Source organism: Orbilia oligospora (assembly GCF_000225545.1).
Source record: "Orbilia oligospora ATCC 24927 unplaced genomic scaffold scaffold00076, whole genome shotgun sequence".
Taxonomy (NCBI): Eukaryota; Fungi; Ascomycota; class Orbiliomycetes; order Orbiliales; family Orbiliaceae; genus Orbilia; species Orbilia oligospora.
The window spans coordinates 105,174-124,832 of record NW_011645633.1 but is presented as its reverse complement, the minus strand read 5'-3'; the positions used below and the strand labels follow the sequence as shown (position 1 = coordinate 124,832).

The 19,659-nt window shown below is 45.2% G+C and overlaps 2 protein-coding genes across 2 annotated transcripts; one reads left to right on the top strand and one right to left on the bottom strand.

Annotated features, from left to right (window-relative positions):
* Positions 1-1,232: 1,232 nt before the first annotated feature.
* AOL_s00076g26 (uncharacterized protein) lies at positions 1,233-2,843 on the top strand (the record flags this gene model as incomplete). The annotated part of the gene is made up of 1 exon (XM_011122580.1): positions 1,233-2,843. The coding sequence occupies one exon, from the start codon at positions 1,233-1,235 to the stop codon at positions 2,841-2,843; it is 1,611 nt and encodes a 536-aa protein (XP_011120882.1).
* Positions 2,844-4,863: 2,020 nt separating this feature from the next.
* On the bottom strand, positions 4,864-8,603 carry AOL_s00076g25 (uncharacterized protein; the record flags this gene model as incomplete). Its single annotated transcript, XM_011122579.1, has 5 exons — positions 4,864-6,159; positions 6,225-6,520; positions 6,593-7,980; positions 8,052-8,251; positions 8,352-8,603. The coding sequence occupies 5 exons, from the start codon at positions 8,601-8,603 to the stop codon at positions 4,864-4,866; spliced, it is 3,432 nt and encodes a 1,143-aa protein (XP_011120881.1).
* Between the last annotated feature and the right edge of the window lie 11,056 nt (positions 8,604-19,659).

The following is a 19,659-nucleotide window of genomic DNA, read 5'->3' as shown; positions in this document are numbered from 1 at the left end:
CAGACGGTTGATATCTTGTGGAATGTCACACAGAGCCACGTACTAATTCGCGCTGGGAGTTCAAGTTGTGCAGGCCTGGTGCTTGATACTATTCATTCCTAATCGATAGCAACATCTAATCTCGACAGTATCCCTTCCAACGCATCGATATTTTATCATCGTGTCTAAAGTGATATCGTGATATCGATATAATCCTTTTCGACGGTATTTCGGGTTTCGACTTGGTAGCTTCGATCTTAAATTTTTATTTTATCTTATATTTTATATTTTTCGTTTTACTTTGGCCGTTGGGACCGTTGGTTTAAGCACAGGTAAGCTTATGATTCTCGCCGCCATTCATACATAAAAATCGAAATACCCTTCCTTTCTTCCTTCACTGCGCACCCCCCTATAATTATTTGAAGTTTTCCCTGGAAGATTGGCGACTGGAGAGATTTGTAGTCCATAGCGGTAAAGCAGCTATATAAGGGATGCGAGGATGTGAGAGCGCTTAATGCAACATCAACACTTTTTTTCGTCAGACTCTTAAGCTCGAGGGCTCGGACTCTCGGACATGGATGTCATACGCTTTGCATTGCCAGTGCTCCCTTCATGCGCCCCAGTATACGCCGTTCTAAACAAAAGCTTCATTTCGTTTTTTATGCTGGGTGGGGTTTGAAACCCAGTGCTGTTTGATGTCTCGATACTGGAGCTGGGCCATCGAGATGTATTGGATCCAGCAAATATGCACTTGGCTCCCTGATATGTCTGCTAGTTCGTCTAGCCGTCATATAATCTTCGAACCTACTTTCAATATATTCTCGTGGCCATTCCTATCTTGGGATCTTCTAAGCCTTTAGCCTGTCGGTACTTGCTTCCCTACCCGTCTGTAGCTCTTCAATACTGTCCTAGGTCCTCAAGTTCATCTATATTTCAGCGCCTACGGCTGCATTCCTTTCAGTCTACAGAGGAATTTTTCCTAAAGCGACGCATACCGTTTCGGGGTGTTCATCTAGAGGCCAGGTTTTATTCTTTGCCTCCTTTCAGACTGCGGTTGCCTTCCTTTTATGTCACTCGAGAGGCCTGGTCTTCTAACACTGAATCGATCCATTTGTTTCTGATATTTTACGAAAATATAAAATAAAAAAAACTAACATCTTTGTTAGATACATCTCCAGGTCGAGATCCTCAAATTATATTCTGGAAACAGTAAACTTCGAGTAGACCTCGCTAGATAACTCTTTTATTTCACAATGGCGACCACCACCACCACCAGCCTCAGACGGTCCCCAAAGCCAACCCTTTCCGCCATTAACACATCATTCACCTCACCAGCACTTTCGCACTCTCCATCTGTGTTCTCGTCGGCCACAATATCCTCCATGGCTTCTTCAGTGTCGCCTGGTATTGCCATTCTTCAGCATCCTTCCCCACGTAGGCTTGAAGCCCTCAATTCACCACTGTTGAAGACTGATATGGCCCTCCCACAATTCTCCACTGGGCGTCCTCTTTCTACCGGCTTGGCTCACAATCGAACTTTCTTCGATATTGAAACCTCTCCAACAGAATATGACAGCCCAGCTTCATCCAACAGCGACTACTACTGTCTACGTCAGGGTACACACTTTAGACAACAATGGAGTAATGTCGAAGACGCCCCTACTCCACCCCCAAGTTATAACGTCTGCCCAATCACGCCACCAAATGCTGCTCAGCGTAGTGCAATCAAACTTTGGGAGAGCGGGGTATCTCATGGGACTCCAGCTCCCCCAAGTCCTCCTCCCGCAGCTGGATTTGATCACGCTAGCTCTAAGCTGCTTTCACCCATTGAGCACGACCTTGAGGAATTTTCATCACAAATCAATGAGATTCACGAACACCTCGCTCATTCAGATTCCGTTTTCAAGCAAGGCATGATGTCGGTTTACATGCAACAAAATGCTGCTGCTGCTCGTCTAGCTAGCTCCCCAACCGAGGCACTCTTCACCGAGGCTTATCTTTTCCGCCCATCGAGTGTGGACTCTGTTTCTTCGACTGCAAGCTTCCATAAACGCGAGCGTGCTTGTCGCCAGCGCGCCGCCGAGGCTCAAACACGAGCCATGGTTGCTGCTCGACAGCGCGAGGAGCAACGTAAAGAGTTCCTCAAAATCACACTGGTGGATAGGATCGAACGCGAAGTCGCCGAGATCGAGCGTCGTGCCATCCGTGACTTAGAGATGGTTCGTGAAGCTCGTTACGCTCTTAGAATGGAGATTGAGCGACAGAAGGCCCGTGACCGCAGAAGGGCTTTGGAGGCTGAGCTCACCATTGAAAGAGAACGACAGGCAGCCTTGGATGCTCAGAGAGAGGATGAAGAGGAAGCCGATCGTCTTCTTGCCTCGCTTAATGCTGCCACTGAAGCAATTACGTTGGAACAATCCGGGGTAGTGGATCATGAGGAGGAGGAGGACCAGGGCGCTCAGGAATGCGTCTTCCACCTTGCCGCTGACTTCCATCTTTGCCCCGAAAGTTCTTTTGTGGAATATCCTTCGTCCCCATCCCTCACCCACTCTGCCTCCACTCGTCCATCGACCTCACACTCTCATCAAGCACCCCCACCTTTGTCGCTCCACTGCACAGTTCTTCCAACCCAACTACCGCTTGCTCCTACCTCTGCCACATCCTTGAAATCGCCATTTATCACATTTTTGTCTTCGCCAATTTCTCCCTGTTCTCCGATTATGCAAGGGGGGTTCGCATTTGCGTCTGCGCGATCGAGTCTAAACATGGATATAGGCCTTGGTTTTGAGCTTAACTTCAACGATCTCGGCACGGACATCACCGGCATCGAAGGTACCACAGGCATTGTTGCTGCATGTGCATAGAACAGCTCCACTTTTTCCCTTTGTGTCTCTTACATGCACTTGTTACGAGCTTAGGTTTTCTTTTTAATCTTACAGTAGTTGATGTTGGTTTAGTCAACGTTCATTCGTTAATGCCCAGCAGCTACTATAATACTTCTTCTTGGGACTATATGGGATCGATCGACCGCTGGCGTCCGTTATTTTTGTGGCTTATCACGAGAAGGGAAAAATAAAAAAATGATTCTCTTGCGCATGCACTCACAAGTTCGTTTGCCTTTTACTTCCTTCTGTTTTGTTTCAGCTCTTCCAGCATGGGTGTCTGGAGTCAGATATTGACGCAACGTCTATTCTCTTTAACTATTCAATCATTATTATAATTTGCCCTTTCCGATTATTTCCCTTTATTCTTTGTACACATATACCTCTGTCCACATATTTTATACCCCTCAGCTAGTATAATGCTGCAACCTGTCGTTTCCGATTCAATATCACTACAGGATTAGATTCCTCAATTTCCAACAATGTTGTCTCATACCAAAACCGGCGCCTCCCGTTAGTGATTGAATAAACTCGTGTGCCGCAAGCGTTTTGAGTGGTTTGTACATGAATCATGGAAATGCATGATCATAGGACCGTAAACCGTAAATGGGCAAACCCTGCCGACGACTGCAAGATTTTTGGTGTTTGTTGGATTGTTCACGGCATTGAGTTGCATATCACAGTGGTGTCTATATATAGGGTCTAAATCTACGTACAGATCGGAAACACTCAAAAGTCGAAAGCACTGTTGGATGCACGCAAGGGGGAACATCACCGATCGGGTATATGGTGACAACCGGTCCCTTTAGCGCTTGCTCATAGGCCCTCGGAGTCTGCCACTATCATGCCAGGACTGATCTACACCTTGAATTTCCAATTCGCACCATGATATGAGAGTTCTATAGGTCTATTGGCGTCTCGATGACGAACTAGACCTTACTCAGCTAAGCGCAGTACCCATAAATCGGTCGTGTAAAAGATGTACGTCTACGCCTGACGTTACATTTGAGTGGATTCTGTGGCTTTGACTTGTGGATTTCGAAAAGAAAGGTCCCAACAGTATCCGGTTTTCGAGTCCAACATGCGCGACAACATGGCAGCTAGGGGCCAGTAATTTCGAACGGATAGAGCAACCACATGGTATAAAGTGCAATAAATTTTGAGGGCCGCGCACTAGGAATTTTCAGGAGGCTTTGTGCCGTGCACGTGTTCTCCAGTTCGATGGAATTGGAATAAGGGCTGTTTTTGCTGTTCCCATGATCCTACACATCAAAAATTCAATATTTAGCTTCGAATATAGGCTTCAAAACATTTACCAATATGCATGAATCGATGCTCTTACTGCAGGACGCTACATTTACTGACCAATATGTGAACTCAACCTGCATCTATATCTCCAACATCCGTGCCGTCGATGCCTCGCTCCTTTCTGTTACGTACCAAGACATCGTGCAGCACAAGAGTGTGGGACAGGCCGTCAGATCAGGATATTATTATGGTGATTATTTTTTTGGTCTAGGGAGTATCAGAGAAGTATCAGAGTTTTGTTGGATTAGCTCGGCTTATACAAAGGATTCAGAGGCTACGGGCAGCAAATCACCTAACAAGTTCCCCAAGATGAGGGCTTGGAATAATTGATATTGATTGATTGATTGATTGAATGGTCATTGGAAATATCCACAGAGATAGGCCAGCATGATGACAAAATTTGAACGAAGTGCTTTGTCCAGAAAGCACATAGACCACCCTTTGATGTCAAAGATACGTACAGGAAATGATGATAAATATCTCTACAATAGCTCCTCTAGACATGTTGAAATAAATTATAAGAAAGAAATAACAGAAATAGAGAGAAAAATAACACCACAGGAACAATGTGCAGGCAGCATGACAAGCTCATTAAACTCTATAGACCAACGAAACGGTTCAGTGAATAATAAAAAATAAAATAAAAAGAGAGACAACACTCAAGCAACAAGCCACGGAACCTCGTAGAATCAAACTAATTGCCTGCCTCCCCTAACTTTTCTTGGTGCTTCCTTAGATGGGCTCTATAGTTATCCTTCCTCGCCGCCTGGAAGGTTGTAGCACAACCGGGCCACTCACACTCGATCCTGCGCTGCCTACTATCCGCATGAACAGACTTAATATGGCGCGTAAGATTCATCCTTGGAGCTGCAATGTCGTGTTTGCATATGGGACATTTGAACAGCATAGTCTTCTTTTGACGCTTTGGTGGCGGTGCACCGGCTGCACCGGATGTATTATTGCCCTCTTCTTTGAGAGGTGAGCTTCTACGCCGTTTTCGTGGTTTTGGGGGAGGGACTTGGGGTGGTGGTGTCGGAGGTGTGGGAAGAAATCGAGGTGTTTCCTCGGGGTTAGTGTAAGGAGAAATCGGCGAACCGGCAAGAGTGCTTAGGAACGGGTTAGCGAGTCTGTGCATTCCCTGGTTTGTTGGTGTGATTGATGCTGATATTGTTGGTTTCAAGTTTTCAGCATATGTTGTAGAGATTGATGTAGGTATTGAAGTGGGCGGAGGGTAGTAGGTGTTAGAAGGTGAGTTCGCCGAACTTAGAAAGTCCTCCGCAAGATTCCAGCCAGAGCTAGGAGCAAGATAGTATCCGGCATGCTCTGGTAAACTAGATACCACGAGAGGATGGCCATGGCGATTCAATGCCCAGAAAGAGTCGAAATTATTGTTTGTGTGGTAATGTGCATGGGAAGGTTGCGAATATGTTTTGGATACTGGATTGCCATAATGAGATTGTGACAAGGCTAATATATTATCCTGATTTTCAAGTGTTAGAACGGGATCCAAGCTTGGAGCATTGATGATCGATGTATATGCAGTTATAGGTCCGCCGGAAAGATCCTGATCACTGTTTTCGATCGGGAAGCACGATGCTGTGTCAGAAACGAGACGACCTTCAGGTGACATCAATGTCTTGTCCAAAAAGTCAGACTGTATCCTAGCCCTTACGCTTCTTGACGAAGCTAGACTCGCTGTTGCGGGAGAAAAGGGTTCTGGGCCTTCAGAAGGGGTTTTGAGCTTGGATTTAGACTTAGGACTTGGTGTTAATGTTGGTAGCTGTGTTGGTATCTCGTCTTCATCTGCGATCCAAGACTGCATTTCCTCTTCAGCTCGATGATTTCTGCATGCACTAGAGTATAATGCTGATCTCTTTTTTGAGCCAAGTCGGAATGACTCCGAGCTAGTCATGTTGGCAGCACAAACGGTGCATAGATAGAGGACTCGCTGAACAAAGGCATGAAATTCAGATTTAGTACATTCGACAAGCTAGGTGAATAGGGCATGTTAGAAAGTACTTTTTATGATAGTAATACTCCAGGGCGATGACATACTTTTGCAAGTCTGACTAATAGGAGTTCTAAAGAATTTATTGTGGAAATCCAGCCGCAGCTGAGACTATCCATTGCAACATCTACTGCTTGACTGAAAATATTGAACTCCGAGCTTCTGAGTTTTTCGATGATATGCCGCTTTACTTTATCAATGAACATAATAGACGACGACGAGATCCAAGCGGCGTTTTTTGGAAGCAGTGCTGTTGTATTATCGAGAGTTCTTGTTGAGCCCAGGGTATCTTCGTCGCCGCCCGTCAAGTAGAGTACCAGAGCATTAACAATGCGGTGGTTTACTAATTACGGATAAAATCTTGTCAGTAAGATTATTTGTAAAAGAGCACGGTTCTTGGGATGAATGAACTTACAGGTAAAATACGCCGCAATAGTGGTGAAAACGACACCAGCGATTAGCTGCATCCAAAGAAGCGCCTTCATCATTGGACTGCGATCTTCGGGTGAATGGTATGCAGCAGGCTTTGACGCAGCATCCATATTTGTGGATGGGCCCGTCTCTGTAGTTTGGTTACACCCTGCCGCTGCGTCCTTTTTTGGAGACAGCTTCACTCGTTTGGGATTTGGCGATGAAGACAGAGCCCAGGAAGTCATGTACTTAGATGGCCATCGGATTTTAACGATAATCTCGAAGGCTGACCTTTCCCAAGTAGCTTCAATTATATTCCTCCAGTCTTCTAGCTCTTTGAAGAAGGCTTCTATCTGCTTCCTACGTTCATACCTCTGTTGGGGAAGTATTTGGTTGATGCTATCACACAGGTGAAGAATGCTATAAACCTCTCTTAGCGCTGTAGGATATGACGCCTTCTCGTTACTGAGCTCGATGAAGGTTTGAACTCCGAGACTCAGAAGGTCGGCATGGTTGGGGAAGTCGAGAGAAAAGTCATAGGTATTGATGAAGCCGTCATTAAAGGCTCGCTCGAGTGTGTTGTAGCCGTAGAGTGATACGTTATATAGTCTACGAATAGATCTCATTCCCTCTTGCCCTATCTGTGACCTGAGGATTCTTCTCCGAGAAGGTGAATTAAGGTATTCCTCAAGTTTCGATACTGCAGTTGGCTCTGTATTAACTGTAAGGAGTTCGGTTGGGCGACCCTGCCCGGAGAAGAAACGATAGCCGGCATGACGAAAATTACTAGGGACCCTTTCGAATGATCGCTTTCGCTTTGGTACCCTCGTACTGTCTATGAATTTTTTGTTATTTACTCCTAGGACAGAGCCAATTACACCCAATGACTGGACTGCCAGGGTTTGAAGTGGTGCTGTTTCAGAGAGTGAGGTTGCCGAAGAAAGTTGTGGTTTAAATAAGGGAGGTGACTCGTTTTGAGTGAAAGCAAGAAGAAGACTTCGGACAGAACGCTCTGATACTTCCAGAGCAACGTTCTCATATTCTCCAAATGTGGCTGTAGCGTACCAGTCGATGGCGAGGAAAACCTTTTCAGCAAGCCCCATTCCGAGCTCGCATAGTGATGTCTTGTGTTTGAGGTTCACGAGAGCGGAACAGCAACTTGGGCACCCCTCTGCATGCAATTCATACTCTTTAAAGGATCCCAACATTTCCACCTCGCAGTTTGTCCGCTCATGATGTGTCCGTAGGTGCGGTGACAATTTTGTTTCGTTTGCCTGTATTATTCGGCGCATTATTTGTAGTGCGTTATAAAATGCTTTGGCAGCTTGCATTTCGGGATTTCTGACGTATCTAGCACGTTCAAGGTTGACGTCTTTGGAAGGAGCCAGAGAGCTAGTTAACGTATAACTCTTAGTACGATTCCATCCTCAGAGGACCCGGATTAATTTGACTCGGGGACTTACGTAACCTGATCTGTATCGATATCCACTGCTTCTGTTTTCCAAAGATATATCCAAGGCGTGGAAACGACTTTTCCTTGTTTATTTTTGAGCTCTGAGCCGCCAAGTAAAATTACATAAGGACTTTGGAGTTCTAGCTCGTCAAAGTCTAGTTTTCCAGGGACTTCTTCGTGGGTATAAGTATCAAGGCTCAGAGAATATGACTTCGATTCAAGAACAAAGAGATTAGCTCAACGACAGACCTTTTATGTAGGAGGAAGGGATGTGATTGAGTGATCGAATCACAGAATTTTCTGCACCCACCTGTGGTACGTCCTGATACCCGGTTGGAAAATATTGTTGGATCTCTGAGTTCGCACTGTTGTACTCGTTGCTAACATGTCCGGACTGACTTGACCAGGGGTTCTCCACAGATTGGCTGTCGTATCTATTCGGAGAGTCCAATATCCAGCTAGTCATACAATCCGAATTGTTGTAGTAGTAGTCTGAAATTCGTTCTGTGCTCTCGGGCTGTCCGTGCTTCCTTGAAGTTTCCTGATCATTGTGCCGGTACATCTTTTCGAATCGATACCTGAGGGCCAGGCCAGGTAGGGCTCTGTCGAGCTCGACACGCCCAACTGTTAAGACTCGAGATCGAGCTAGCTCTGCTTAAATTTCCAACGTTCTCCTCTTCCTCTTCCTCTTCCTTTTCTTAGTAATCTATTTCCGTCGTAACGTTACCGGTCCAGAAATCTTTTTGTTTTTTCTTGAGATATTTCGTTTTTTTTTCGTTTTCTGATTTCCCCCCTCAGAGAAATTTCTCCTAGGGAAAAGTCTTTGTGATAAAAGGCTAGAAACTGCGAGGAGGCCTTCTGCAAATTGGTGGCCTAGCTTAGGGATTGCCTAGTTTTCGGTTCATGGACTTCCAGTAAAGTTTGCACTGATAGTAAGTACTGCCACTGTCGAGATCCTTGTTGTCGAGTTGCTGTTGTGCCTTAATAGTGCAAAGAAGCATGACCACACGACAACGCAAATCAGGGAAAAGAAAATTTATAACAGTTGCGAGAAAATTGTTAAGTGTAAGTGTAATCAAGAATGGGCTCGAACACAGTTGGGGGCGCTCTTCCTTATGTCAGACAGCATCTATTTTGATCATAATGAGCATATTGCTGCCGGGGGAAGCTTCTTAATTAACAGGTATTTCTTAAAGCTGGGCAGTGCTAGCTAATCTATAAGATCGTTGCATGCTCCGGCAGGTCAGTACTCTATTAACCCTTCATGTCAAATGAGAACGAGGCTGACGCTGCTCCCGTCACCCCAATTCCGCACTTCTGCGTTCTGCGTCTAGGTAAGTAACTATTCGAATCATGGATGGCATGGCCCGTTCAGAGAATACGACGGCGGGGGGCTCGTTAAATCTTGCTTCAATTACACGCGCCAATGTGAAATCGAAACTCGGATGCAGATAGTTCTAACGGTCACCGACACCTGATAGGTATGCCGATGTATAGACACGCCTGTATACAGGATCGGAGTAGCATCGACTTCCCCTCACAAGGCCTGTCAACCAGGACGACGCAAATGGTAGCTCTATCGCTGCCATGCTAGCTCTATCGGCCAGGCAGAAGCAAAACTTTTGTTACAGTTGAGAACCTTGAAGTGGCTGTTGGATACATCTGTCAGGCACAACAATACATTGCGGCTACTTGGTTTGGGGCTTAAATCAGTGTATCAAATAAGTCGCCTTGGCGCCAGACTAATCACATAACTGCATGGAACCTGCCACATGCTAACTAACAAGTTGTGCTGCAAACTGAATTAATTTGCAGTACAAGCCAGTGCAAATAGACACTGGTCTTCTGCTTGCATGATGCGTGATACAACCAGCATTTTGATTTCGCACTGCGCATGACTTCCTGGATCTCCCACCCTCTCCCTCTTTCTCTCTGTCGCTAGGAACTCGTCATTTTTCTTTGTTTGTTTGATATCTCTGCCCCAAGTGCTCTTGCAACACAGGAAACCAAAAACTAAGATTGAAAGCTGGGGCATGACAGTGCATCTAGGCTCCGCCTCAAAACTCCCGCCCGAGATGGATGAGCCGCAAGGTTAGCCCCCAGAGCGATGCAGAGTGTTCTGTCCCGCAATATCGATCGGAAGATATAAATAACAATATAGTTTGGTCTTGGTGGGGACGCCAGTTCAAGTCAGCATATGATTGGACGCAGACACGTATGCAGTGCCCTCTCCCCGCAATGAGAACCCGTCGCCCTCAACTGACTTCCTTCGTAAGCTTAAGACCAGGCCGGCCTTAGGTACTAGGTAGATGGAAGTCGAATGACATCTTCCTATGGAGCGGCACAATCCGTGCCATGATTTTCGTTTGTCGCTCGCTGGTCTCGCTGTAACACACGAATCAATAGAATCGGGTTAGCTGCGGCTCCACTGCAGGTTCCAGATTTAGCACACCTTTCTTGTTATTCCAAATTCAGCGTTGTTTGACCTTACGAAAGTTCGCAACGGTCAGGAAGGCCGGTAACTTTACATGTCCTGGAGATTTGCTTTGAAATAAACAAAGGAAGGCTTATCCAGCTTATGGGCTTGGCTTGAGGGGTTATTGACCCGGAGGTATTTCCATAGTCACGAGACTAGATCCGGATTTAGAAGCAGAAATTCTCGGGCGGATCACACTTAATTACTTGATCTTCGGGACGACACATATCCAAATCAAGTCACCAACACATTATTATTACATTATTATTATTATGCATATGCTTCTAGAGAATTCTCCCGCGAACCCCAGTGTCGACCGATTCTTTTAATTCCTGCGTGGCCGCGGTGGAGTAAAAGCCTGTCAAATGATTATTCGGGACACTACTATCGATAAGGGGCGGATTCGAGTCTTACGTGGCTTTGAGCCCATATCCTCGTCTAACTTGGTTGGGAATGGATTCGAAAGTATTCGCGAGACCATGAAGTAAAGTATAAATACCTAGTCCGAAGATCTATTCTCGGGAGATGGATCAGAATGCTGCGGGATAAAGTGGGTCTTGCAGGTGAGTACGTATGATCTGAGGTAGATTTATAAAACTTCATCGCTGCCACTAGCTTTATAATGTTGATGCCTCCGCGGTTTATGCATGCATTAGATCCTCCACACATAGAACGCTCGAAAAACATGCCACAAATTTGCGATGCATACGTATATACGCACAATATTCCTGTTCTGATATAAGAGTTTATAAAAACCCAATCCGTCACCGGTATTTTAACGAGGCTGATCGCTATGTCAGGTTGTTGGGACTCACAGCTATCTAAGGTTCGTATATTGATGCTTACGGAATTCATTATCCCCCCCAAGAACTTATTTTGCCACCCAGCTTTAGTTTAACTTAAAGCGGGAATATAATGGGCCTAGGATGCCAAGAACGAGACATACTTGGCCGTACACAGTATATAACTCTCGGAGATCAAAATTAAAACCCTGGTACCCTCCGAGACTAGTATACCTGGCCGCAAGCCGAACAAACGAAATCTCGAGTTTAGACCTCTCACACGTCTCCGTAACAACATCGTTACGTTTTTCTTCGTTGCGTATTCATAATAAAGGGTATCTTGAGGTGCACGACTGCGCTGATATCCACGAACCATAGAGCCAAAGAGCTAAAGAGGGGACCACAACAATACCCCGTAATAAAGACAAAACCTGATATCGATAGCACCAAAACCAACCTTTGGTCATGGTTGCATACTTTCAAAGAAATGAAATAGGGGAATATACAGAGGACCTATGTATCATGCCATAGACCGTCTTAAATTTTTTATGTGCGGGGTATATGGTATTTAGAGCTGCTAGCTTCTATTACAATTATCCAGATATATCAAAGAGGTGGGGCTAATATCGCATAATAGTTGCTCGACAGTCCATGGCCTGGTCCCACACCGAGACGAGGCTTCGACAAATATGAAATAGTTTCTAGGCTTGGTGCTTTAGAAACTTAAAATCTTAAGCAAGCTTTCGTGTTGAGATGCATACAAAGAAGCGCGAGTTGCCAAAATTAGCCTCATCTTCTATCATATAGGAACTACCCCAAACCTATCAGATTAGCTTTTTCAATAGAATTCCGCCATCACTCTCCACTTCGCGGCACATTCCAAGCGTGGATATATTGTTGGCGGGATGCTCAGCCTCATAGATTTTGAAACTGTGCTACTTGAGTTGGCGGTCTGCGGAAGGCTGTGCAGGTGCACTCTGCGGAAGTAAAATTATATTTCGTAATGCTACAATAAGGCAAGGGAACGCATAAGCAACAAATTGGTATCCGACCCAGTACCCATGTTTACAAGTTCAGCGGCGCGAACGGCGCAGTGTCTGTCGTATAGTTGGGTATTCGACACCACCGAGTTCACGAGTTCGTGCCGACATTAGCTTTCGGGATGTGCCACCCGATATTTGTGTTGTGTGTTGGAATTCACAACCAAACTGTGTTGGAAGCCCACTTGGTTCTGCGCCTGGTCTCGAGGCTACCATTGTTACACCAATCATCTGCCTGCAACACAGGCCATGGCCACGAAGCCCTCGCCACCAACAAAAGACCAACAGATGTCAACCCGATGATACATTACGTTTACTCATACAAACTTTCGATGTTTCGGAGACCAGGTTGACCTTGCTCCCAATTCACTAGTTGCCCTAGTACTAGGTATCATGTGTGGTGCAAACCCTCAAGACTTTTGGCAAAACCAATTGAATGCTTTGCAGCTGATCGATGTTGGCCCGGCCTTGCGAGGCGTAGCATATGGTACTTATTGGATATGCGGCGTTCCGAAGCCTACGTTTGATCACTGCACGTACTAGGGCCTCTCATCTTCTAACAAGGTTCTGAAACTCTAGATCAACTGACAGGTGACCAAATGTTATGTCGAAGATGGCAAATCATGCATTCACACAGGGTCCTCGAGACTTATCGTTCGGTTGGGAAAAAAATGCTAGTGGAAAGCCATCGGTGCAATCGATAAAAAGAGAAATAAGGTTCCAAATCTCAATATAGCGGCTATGGGGAGTGGATGTATCTAGGTGTTGACAAGGCTAGGAGTTTCATGTCCATAGCCGGAAGCGCAGAAGGCGTGTGAAGGATCCGAGCATAACTTGCACCGGAGAATTTAGAAAATATCGGCCTAGGGATAAACCCAAACAACCATTTTGTATCGATGCGATGCGATGCGATGCGCTGGCGCAAAACGAGGGATTCTTCGATTTGGCCGCATTGAAACGGAAACATGGCCACACAATTGTACAAACATTAAATCTAAATGGCTGACAGGCCTCTGTCGTTTAAATATAAGGTAGGGCAGCGATCATGATTCGTGGAAACCCCATCGCATGACTATACATGCACAGTAGATTTAATTTTCCATTCCTCAATCCTTAAATCACCTAGGTACTTTCGGGATTAGTGAGCACTTATACGACAAGCAATAGAAACTTTGGCCTAGCTAGCGTTCCCAATGTCGCTAGTTACCTACAAGGCTCAGAAATACAAAATCCCCACGCAGCACTCTAAAAGTCACTAGCCTACGTGTAGTATTCCATATGACTATATGCTAGCCTCAAAAAATGAGGCGCAAGGCGACTTAAGCCTATTCATATGCAAGAGTTTCATCTAGAGAGTTGAGAGCGAAAGCAGCAGTGTGAAGGGGGTGAAGTCAATCTAGATTCGTATCGCGAAGTATTTGGTAAATATGGTGGTTTGAAATGTTGGGTTCGTGAAACGAATGTTGTCTAGCCGGCCTAGTCAACTGACGGCGAAGGCATAAAGAAGGAGCTCCCAACAACATCACGTTCCTCGCATCCCTGATGTTTGATATCATAACGAGCAGGGTTACATATAAACCGGGGCGAATAGAGAAAACTCCTCGGTCCTCGGATGGGTTTAGGAGAGAACTGACTAGTACTGGAAGCTTCTGCGGCGTGTAAATTTGCATCCCCCGAGTGATAAAAGTGCCGTCCTCGTCTAGTTCCTCAGTGAATCAGTGAGACCCAATCGCGATATCGAACCATATTTCTACTATGGCGCCATGATCCCGCGGATCCCGATAGCAAGGATTGGTTGATGTTATACGGAGGGGACGTGTGCACTTGTGGCGGCATTAATATTTTGGGGATACTTTGCTCACAAACATGCAACGCCTATATATCTTAAGTCCATTAGTCGAGGTACCTGAATCGGATATTAGAGGTACATGTATACAGGCTCATCATGTTGGTCTTGAGGACTAAACGCGTTTTAATACAGGACTAAAATAGCCCCGAACATACTTTAGCATGTTGCATTTTGAAATAGTCTTGTGTTGCATTCAAGGCGCCTCAACACGGATAATATTATACAGTCTGGTTACGAGACAGAATATTATATGCTCATCCGTAAACTCTGATCTGGGTGGCCAGATAATAGGATTACTCAGACTCCACCCAGGCTGTGAGAAGTGATGTATGTCCAAATAAAGTACGTCAAATATATATTTTCGACATGTCTCGCCGCCAGACCCCTCAACTGTGCATTCGGATGTGCATATGCGCATATGCAATACATATACAAGTCCGGTGTCTCAATCGATCAGGACTAGACTTCACGATACGAGATTAGCGGCCGTGCCCCACGGAGATACAAAAAAATCCGGAGCTATAGAAGGTACACATATGTACACTCTAATTTACACGAATTCCCAGGCATATCGTGAATAGTACTATACTCGCTAGTGCACGATGAGCTAATTGTCAATTTAACAAGCGGCCGCCTGTTCTCGAGGCTAAAAGAGCGGGTTCAAGACTGTAGGCACATTGCATAGAATATTGTAATATTAATTATATCGTGTATATATATGAAAGTTACCCATTCTGCAGATAGTTGTGGGGGCATCGACCAGGATTGGGAATATATCCGACGCTCGTCAACATTGCATTCATACAAAGCTCCTACTTCAATCAAAAAGCTTTTCTTAACAACTCGAATTTTTTATCCTGGGCCATGTTTCATCTTGAAGAATTGAATAGGGTCTGCGTTTTTAATGCGTTCCAATACAATACGTACTCGGTTGTGCGGAGCTATGTTAGTAATAGTATGCACATTCGAGATAATTTTATACATATAATGTCCTTTATACACAACCAACTAAATTTTGCGCATTTCCTGGAGCTTCTATTATATTGTCGGGGTGTGTGCAAGAAGCGGACAAATTGCAAATAATCTAGATAAAAGTACCCCATGCAGAAAATCTTCCCTCAAAGCTCTTCTTTAGCCTAGCCATAGTATCTATAGATCTATCTTATAGGTGACTAGGCCAGCCACATCGAACAGCGGTTATTCAGAAGATTGCAAGCTCCGCCAAAGCTTAGGCCCTCTAACTTTTTGAGGTAGCTCTTGCTTAAAACTCAAACCATTAGATAACAATAATCCCTCAAGAAAAGTGAATGGATAGCATGTCTCAATCATGATATGATGAGGCAACTGTAGGGTGTTATCTGCCTACAGTCGTCCAAGGTGGGTGTGATGAATTCGAATCAACCAATCGTTAAAAAGAAATATAGCCTTTCCGGAAAGATAATGCAGGCCTTGAATTGAGGGCACGTCTAGGCTTTTCGCCTAATTCTACCAGCTTGGCAATATCACACATGGGACCGGATCAAGAAGGTTAATCTAGAACTCTAGTTGTATATGAAACCAGCGCATGTGAGGCGAGTTATAAGATCGGATGTATATAGACGTTACTGGGAGGAATTCGCTCGTCAGCTAGCTTGGATCCCGCAGTTCACGGACATATGAGACAAAGAAAGCTGCTGATAGGGTACCATTGTAAGTACATAATTCCTCGTGCGCATAGGCAAAAGTTGGTTCCATGCTCCTACCCAGACAATGGGCTTCATGTAGATTAAAGAAGGTCCCTACAGGGTACGGCTGACCGTGGCAACGGCAAAGTGGCTTTTATGCATCACATTGCATGACAGAGGTACTCTGATCGGCAGTCGGGCTTTGTGTGAATAAAACTTGCAGATGCAAAAGTGGACATAGTCTCGTTCGAAACAAGAAAAAAGGAAAGAAAAAAGAAAAAAAAATTAAGAAGAGGAATACTCCGTAGAACAACAAAAAAAAAAAAAAAAAAACAATACAATTGAATCCTGCAAAACTTTGTTAGGTAGTTTTCTGTGGAGGGTCGCAGCTTAGACAGCTTTTAAATGCAGTATGAATATGAAACCACGGGCCCGCGGGATGAATCGGCGTCTATTGCCACCTCAAAAGATATTTCCTATGATTTCTCCGGGCAATATAAAATATTTTTGATGGGCAAATAGCAATATTAAGGTTTCAAAGTCGCGCCAAAATTCGGCCTCTCTGCTGTAGTATTGCCGGCGCAGGGCCGTCAATACTACATCTTTTCGTCCCGTGGCGCGTTTCCACCAATAGTTCTTCAAATTCGAATAGAATATACCTGGCTAGAAGTTACATTACTTTATTAATATAAAACTGACAGTAAACGGTAAAACGGCTCCTGGCTTGGGCACCACGGTCACTCCACTTTTGTTTTCCGAGATCCAAATCAGCAATTTTCGCTATATTAAGTCAATTTAATATTGCCAAGCTGCATAAGTGGAGACTCTCCGATTAGGGGGTGTACGAAGAAACAAACTCCTGAAATCTTCGAAACCTCAAATCTGTGCTGCCATAAAGATGGCCCTTAATGCTGTTGATACTATTGTAAATTTATGTATAAATGTGTTGCTTAATATGCAGGATGTTGCAATACGCACGTACATCTACCTAGATAACAGCGCGCGATATATATCAATATGGATATATTTCCCTAAATGACGTCGAAACGACGACAGGCGTCTTTCGCTTTGACACTTAAAATCAATTGACTATAATATCTCAAGATACATACATTGTTAGCCTTGCTGGATCAAGGCAGCCTAGTTGGCGAGATTGCAATTGGCGTTGTAGCTGGCTACAAGTTGCTGGATCTGGTTGAGTAGACGACTGTTAGGATCATACTGAATTTCCTCGGCGCGATCAGGCTCCTACTTCGGACTTCGACTTCGCGGGGGGTAAGATACCCGGTTCAAAGCTACGTGGGAAAAAATTTGCAATGCATACATACCCAACAAGCTCAAAGCCTGCTATGTATGACCCAGGAATCCGGTTCTCGAAGTGTTCGTTGGTGCACGGGAACTAGAGGTGACAGAGGTAAATGGGAAAAAAAGGCGAGCCCTGCCCGGCCGGAGAAAGCGCGGAAGCGGGAAGACTCCCGGATGGTCAATTATATGCAAGGTTCTATTCGCAGGTAGGATGCCAGGTTGGAGCATGCTTAGGAGCTGCAGGAGATATTATATCGAGCACTAAGCGAGTGGATCGTGAAAGCTGGCTTGGGTAGGGGTTCGAGTTACCCTTCCAGAAGACGCCAAGTGTTGAAGAATTACGGAATGCATCAGGTAGTTAGAGTTGACTAGGTTCTAGGTATAAAGAGAGACACGAAAGTTAATTAAACAGAGCAAAACATCTATCCGGCTAATTGGGATACCTTGCAGAATAAACGGCATTGTTCTTCTGTGCGTCAATTTTGGGGGGGCACAAGATGGAGACGTCTACCGCAGCTTGCGCTCGGTACAATTTTGAGAGGTTGGAGCATGTAGACGCCAGGTAGACCGCTGTTTTGACGGGTAATGTCCCGTTTCGAATGTTTCGCTTCTTCATGCAGGAACGGTGAGGGCATTATGGTATCTGGATCCACGGAGCAACGTAGCATTACATGGTGAATTGGTTGGCTGGATCTCACCGAAGAATCCAGCATAGCCGAAATCACCAGAACGAAAACTTTTAACGATCGCCTGACATGCAAGCCCTCGCTTTACTGCATGCGCATGCTCCTTAGCTAAATACTTGTCGCTAGTAACTTACTTCATCCGTAAACTGCACCCCGTACGTGTTTGCGAGCAAAATCCAAGGAATCCCCACGTCTCAACCGGAGATTCTGCAAATAAGTATCTTCCCTGTCAAACTGCACCGCTGTTCTAGGGAAGGACGTACGTGGGCTGTGCTATTGCCCTAGGATACTGAAGGAAAGAGGTTTGTTATCGACGCACATGAATGGTGAGCTCATCCTCGAGCCATGATGAAGCATGAGCGCCTTGCGATTAAGCTGCATAATTACAGAAGGACCTTTAGCTACTATAGAGAGCTCCCACTCTCCATTATACTTTTTCAGTATATTATTCTAAATCAGACAATTTGCAATTGACTGCCTTGAACCACTGCTCGTTCGCTCGCTCGCATTGCGTCCGACAACGGACTTTCGATGTGGAGAACCTCAGACCGTAACAGCTAAAAGATTAATCTAAAGAATGCAAATGTGTATGTATGCGTTGCGATAAGGTCGACGTGGGACGTTGATAGAGGTTGCAATTGAGTATCGTGTGTATCACGTCGGCTTGGCCAAGACTAGTACGTAGTGCTCCACGACGGGCGGGATCTTTGCGCGTACCTAACCGCCTGCGACCCGCAGTTGACCGTAAGGCCGCCGGGAGGGATTAGCCATATTCATTAGCAACCGCAAGTCCTTGATCTAGGTCGTGTAATCTTCAAGCTTAAGCATGACCGTTAAGTCATCAGCCACCCTCGCAAGCTAACGGACCCAGCTGTGGCTTGAGACCTAAAGCCAAAAAAAAAAAAAAAAAAAAGAACCACGTTTCGACAAACCCCCCATGTCAAGGAAATGAACTTTCTTCCAGGACTCTACCTCATTACATACATTGGAAGACCTAGGGCAAGCCCAGTGACCGTGTTTCGATGCGGACAACTAAAATGTGACTAAAGTTTCCCGACTTACTCTGCGGTATTATCATAAAGTATCCGCAGAATATTGGTATGCACAAACACGTATTGGTATCAATTCAACCCCACACATGTGCTTTTTTTTCTTCGAATAGGTAACCTCTTACATACTAAATTTCTTTTCTGAATATAATTTTAGAATCAGGCCTGCATATTGAGCTTTATGCAAACTCCCCACAAACGTGAAACCCCAGATACACAAGTATACTCGCCTCAGGCTTCCGCCCGAATGGGACCAACTCCATATCTGTGGATATCTCGGCTCGGCTACATCACTCGAGATGTCCCGCAGCGAGAAACCTGCAATGTACACGTATTCTGGGAACCAGTCAAACTCTAAGGAATGAAAATCCCCTATTCCGAAGACTTTTTGAGCTTCGGAAGCAATCAGCCACCAATAAAATGAGCATTCCGCTTCCCCGTGAACCGACCTGCGCAAGCTCGAGAACGTGTTTCCATATACTTGGTTATGTCTTCTTTTTGAACGCTGACGATTGAATCTAAACGGATAGAGAGGATCTAGACTCTGGATTCCAACAGCACCGCCAACTAAGCCAGTTCCCGTGTTCGAGGCGCTGGCTCCATAGACTCGTATATCTTGCGCAATCCTTCTAGCATCCGCTTGGTTCGCGCGACAACTAGTTAAGAAACGAAAAGCAAATATAGCGTTAGGTCTGTGCGACAGGGCTTTGCCTGTTTACCCCATATTTCAGGTTGGTTATACCCTGATGGTTGATCGCCGTGGCCCT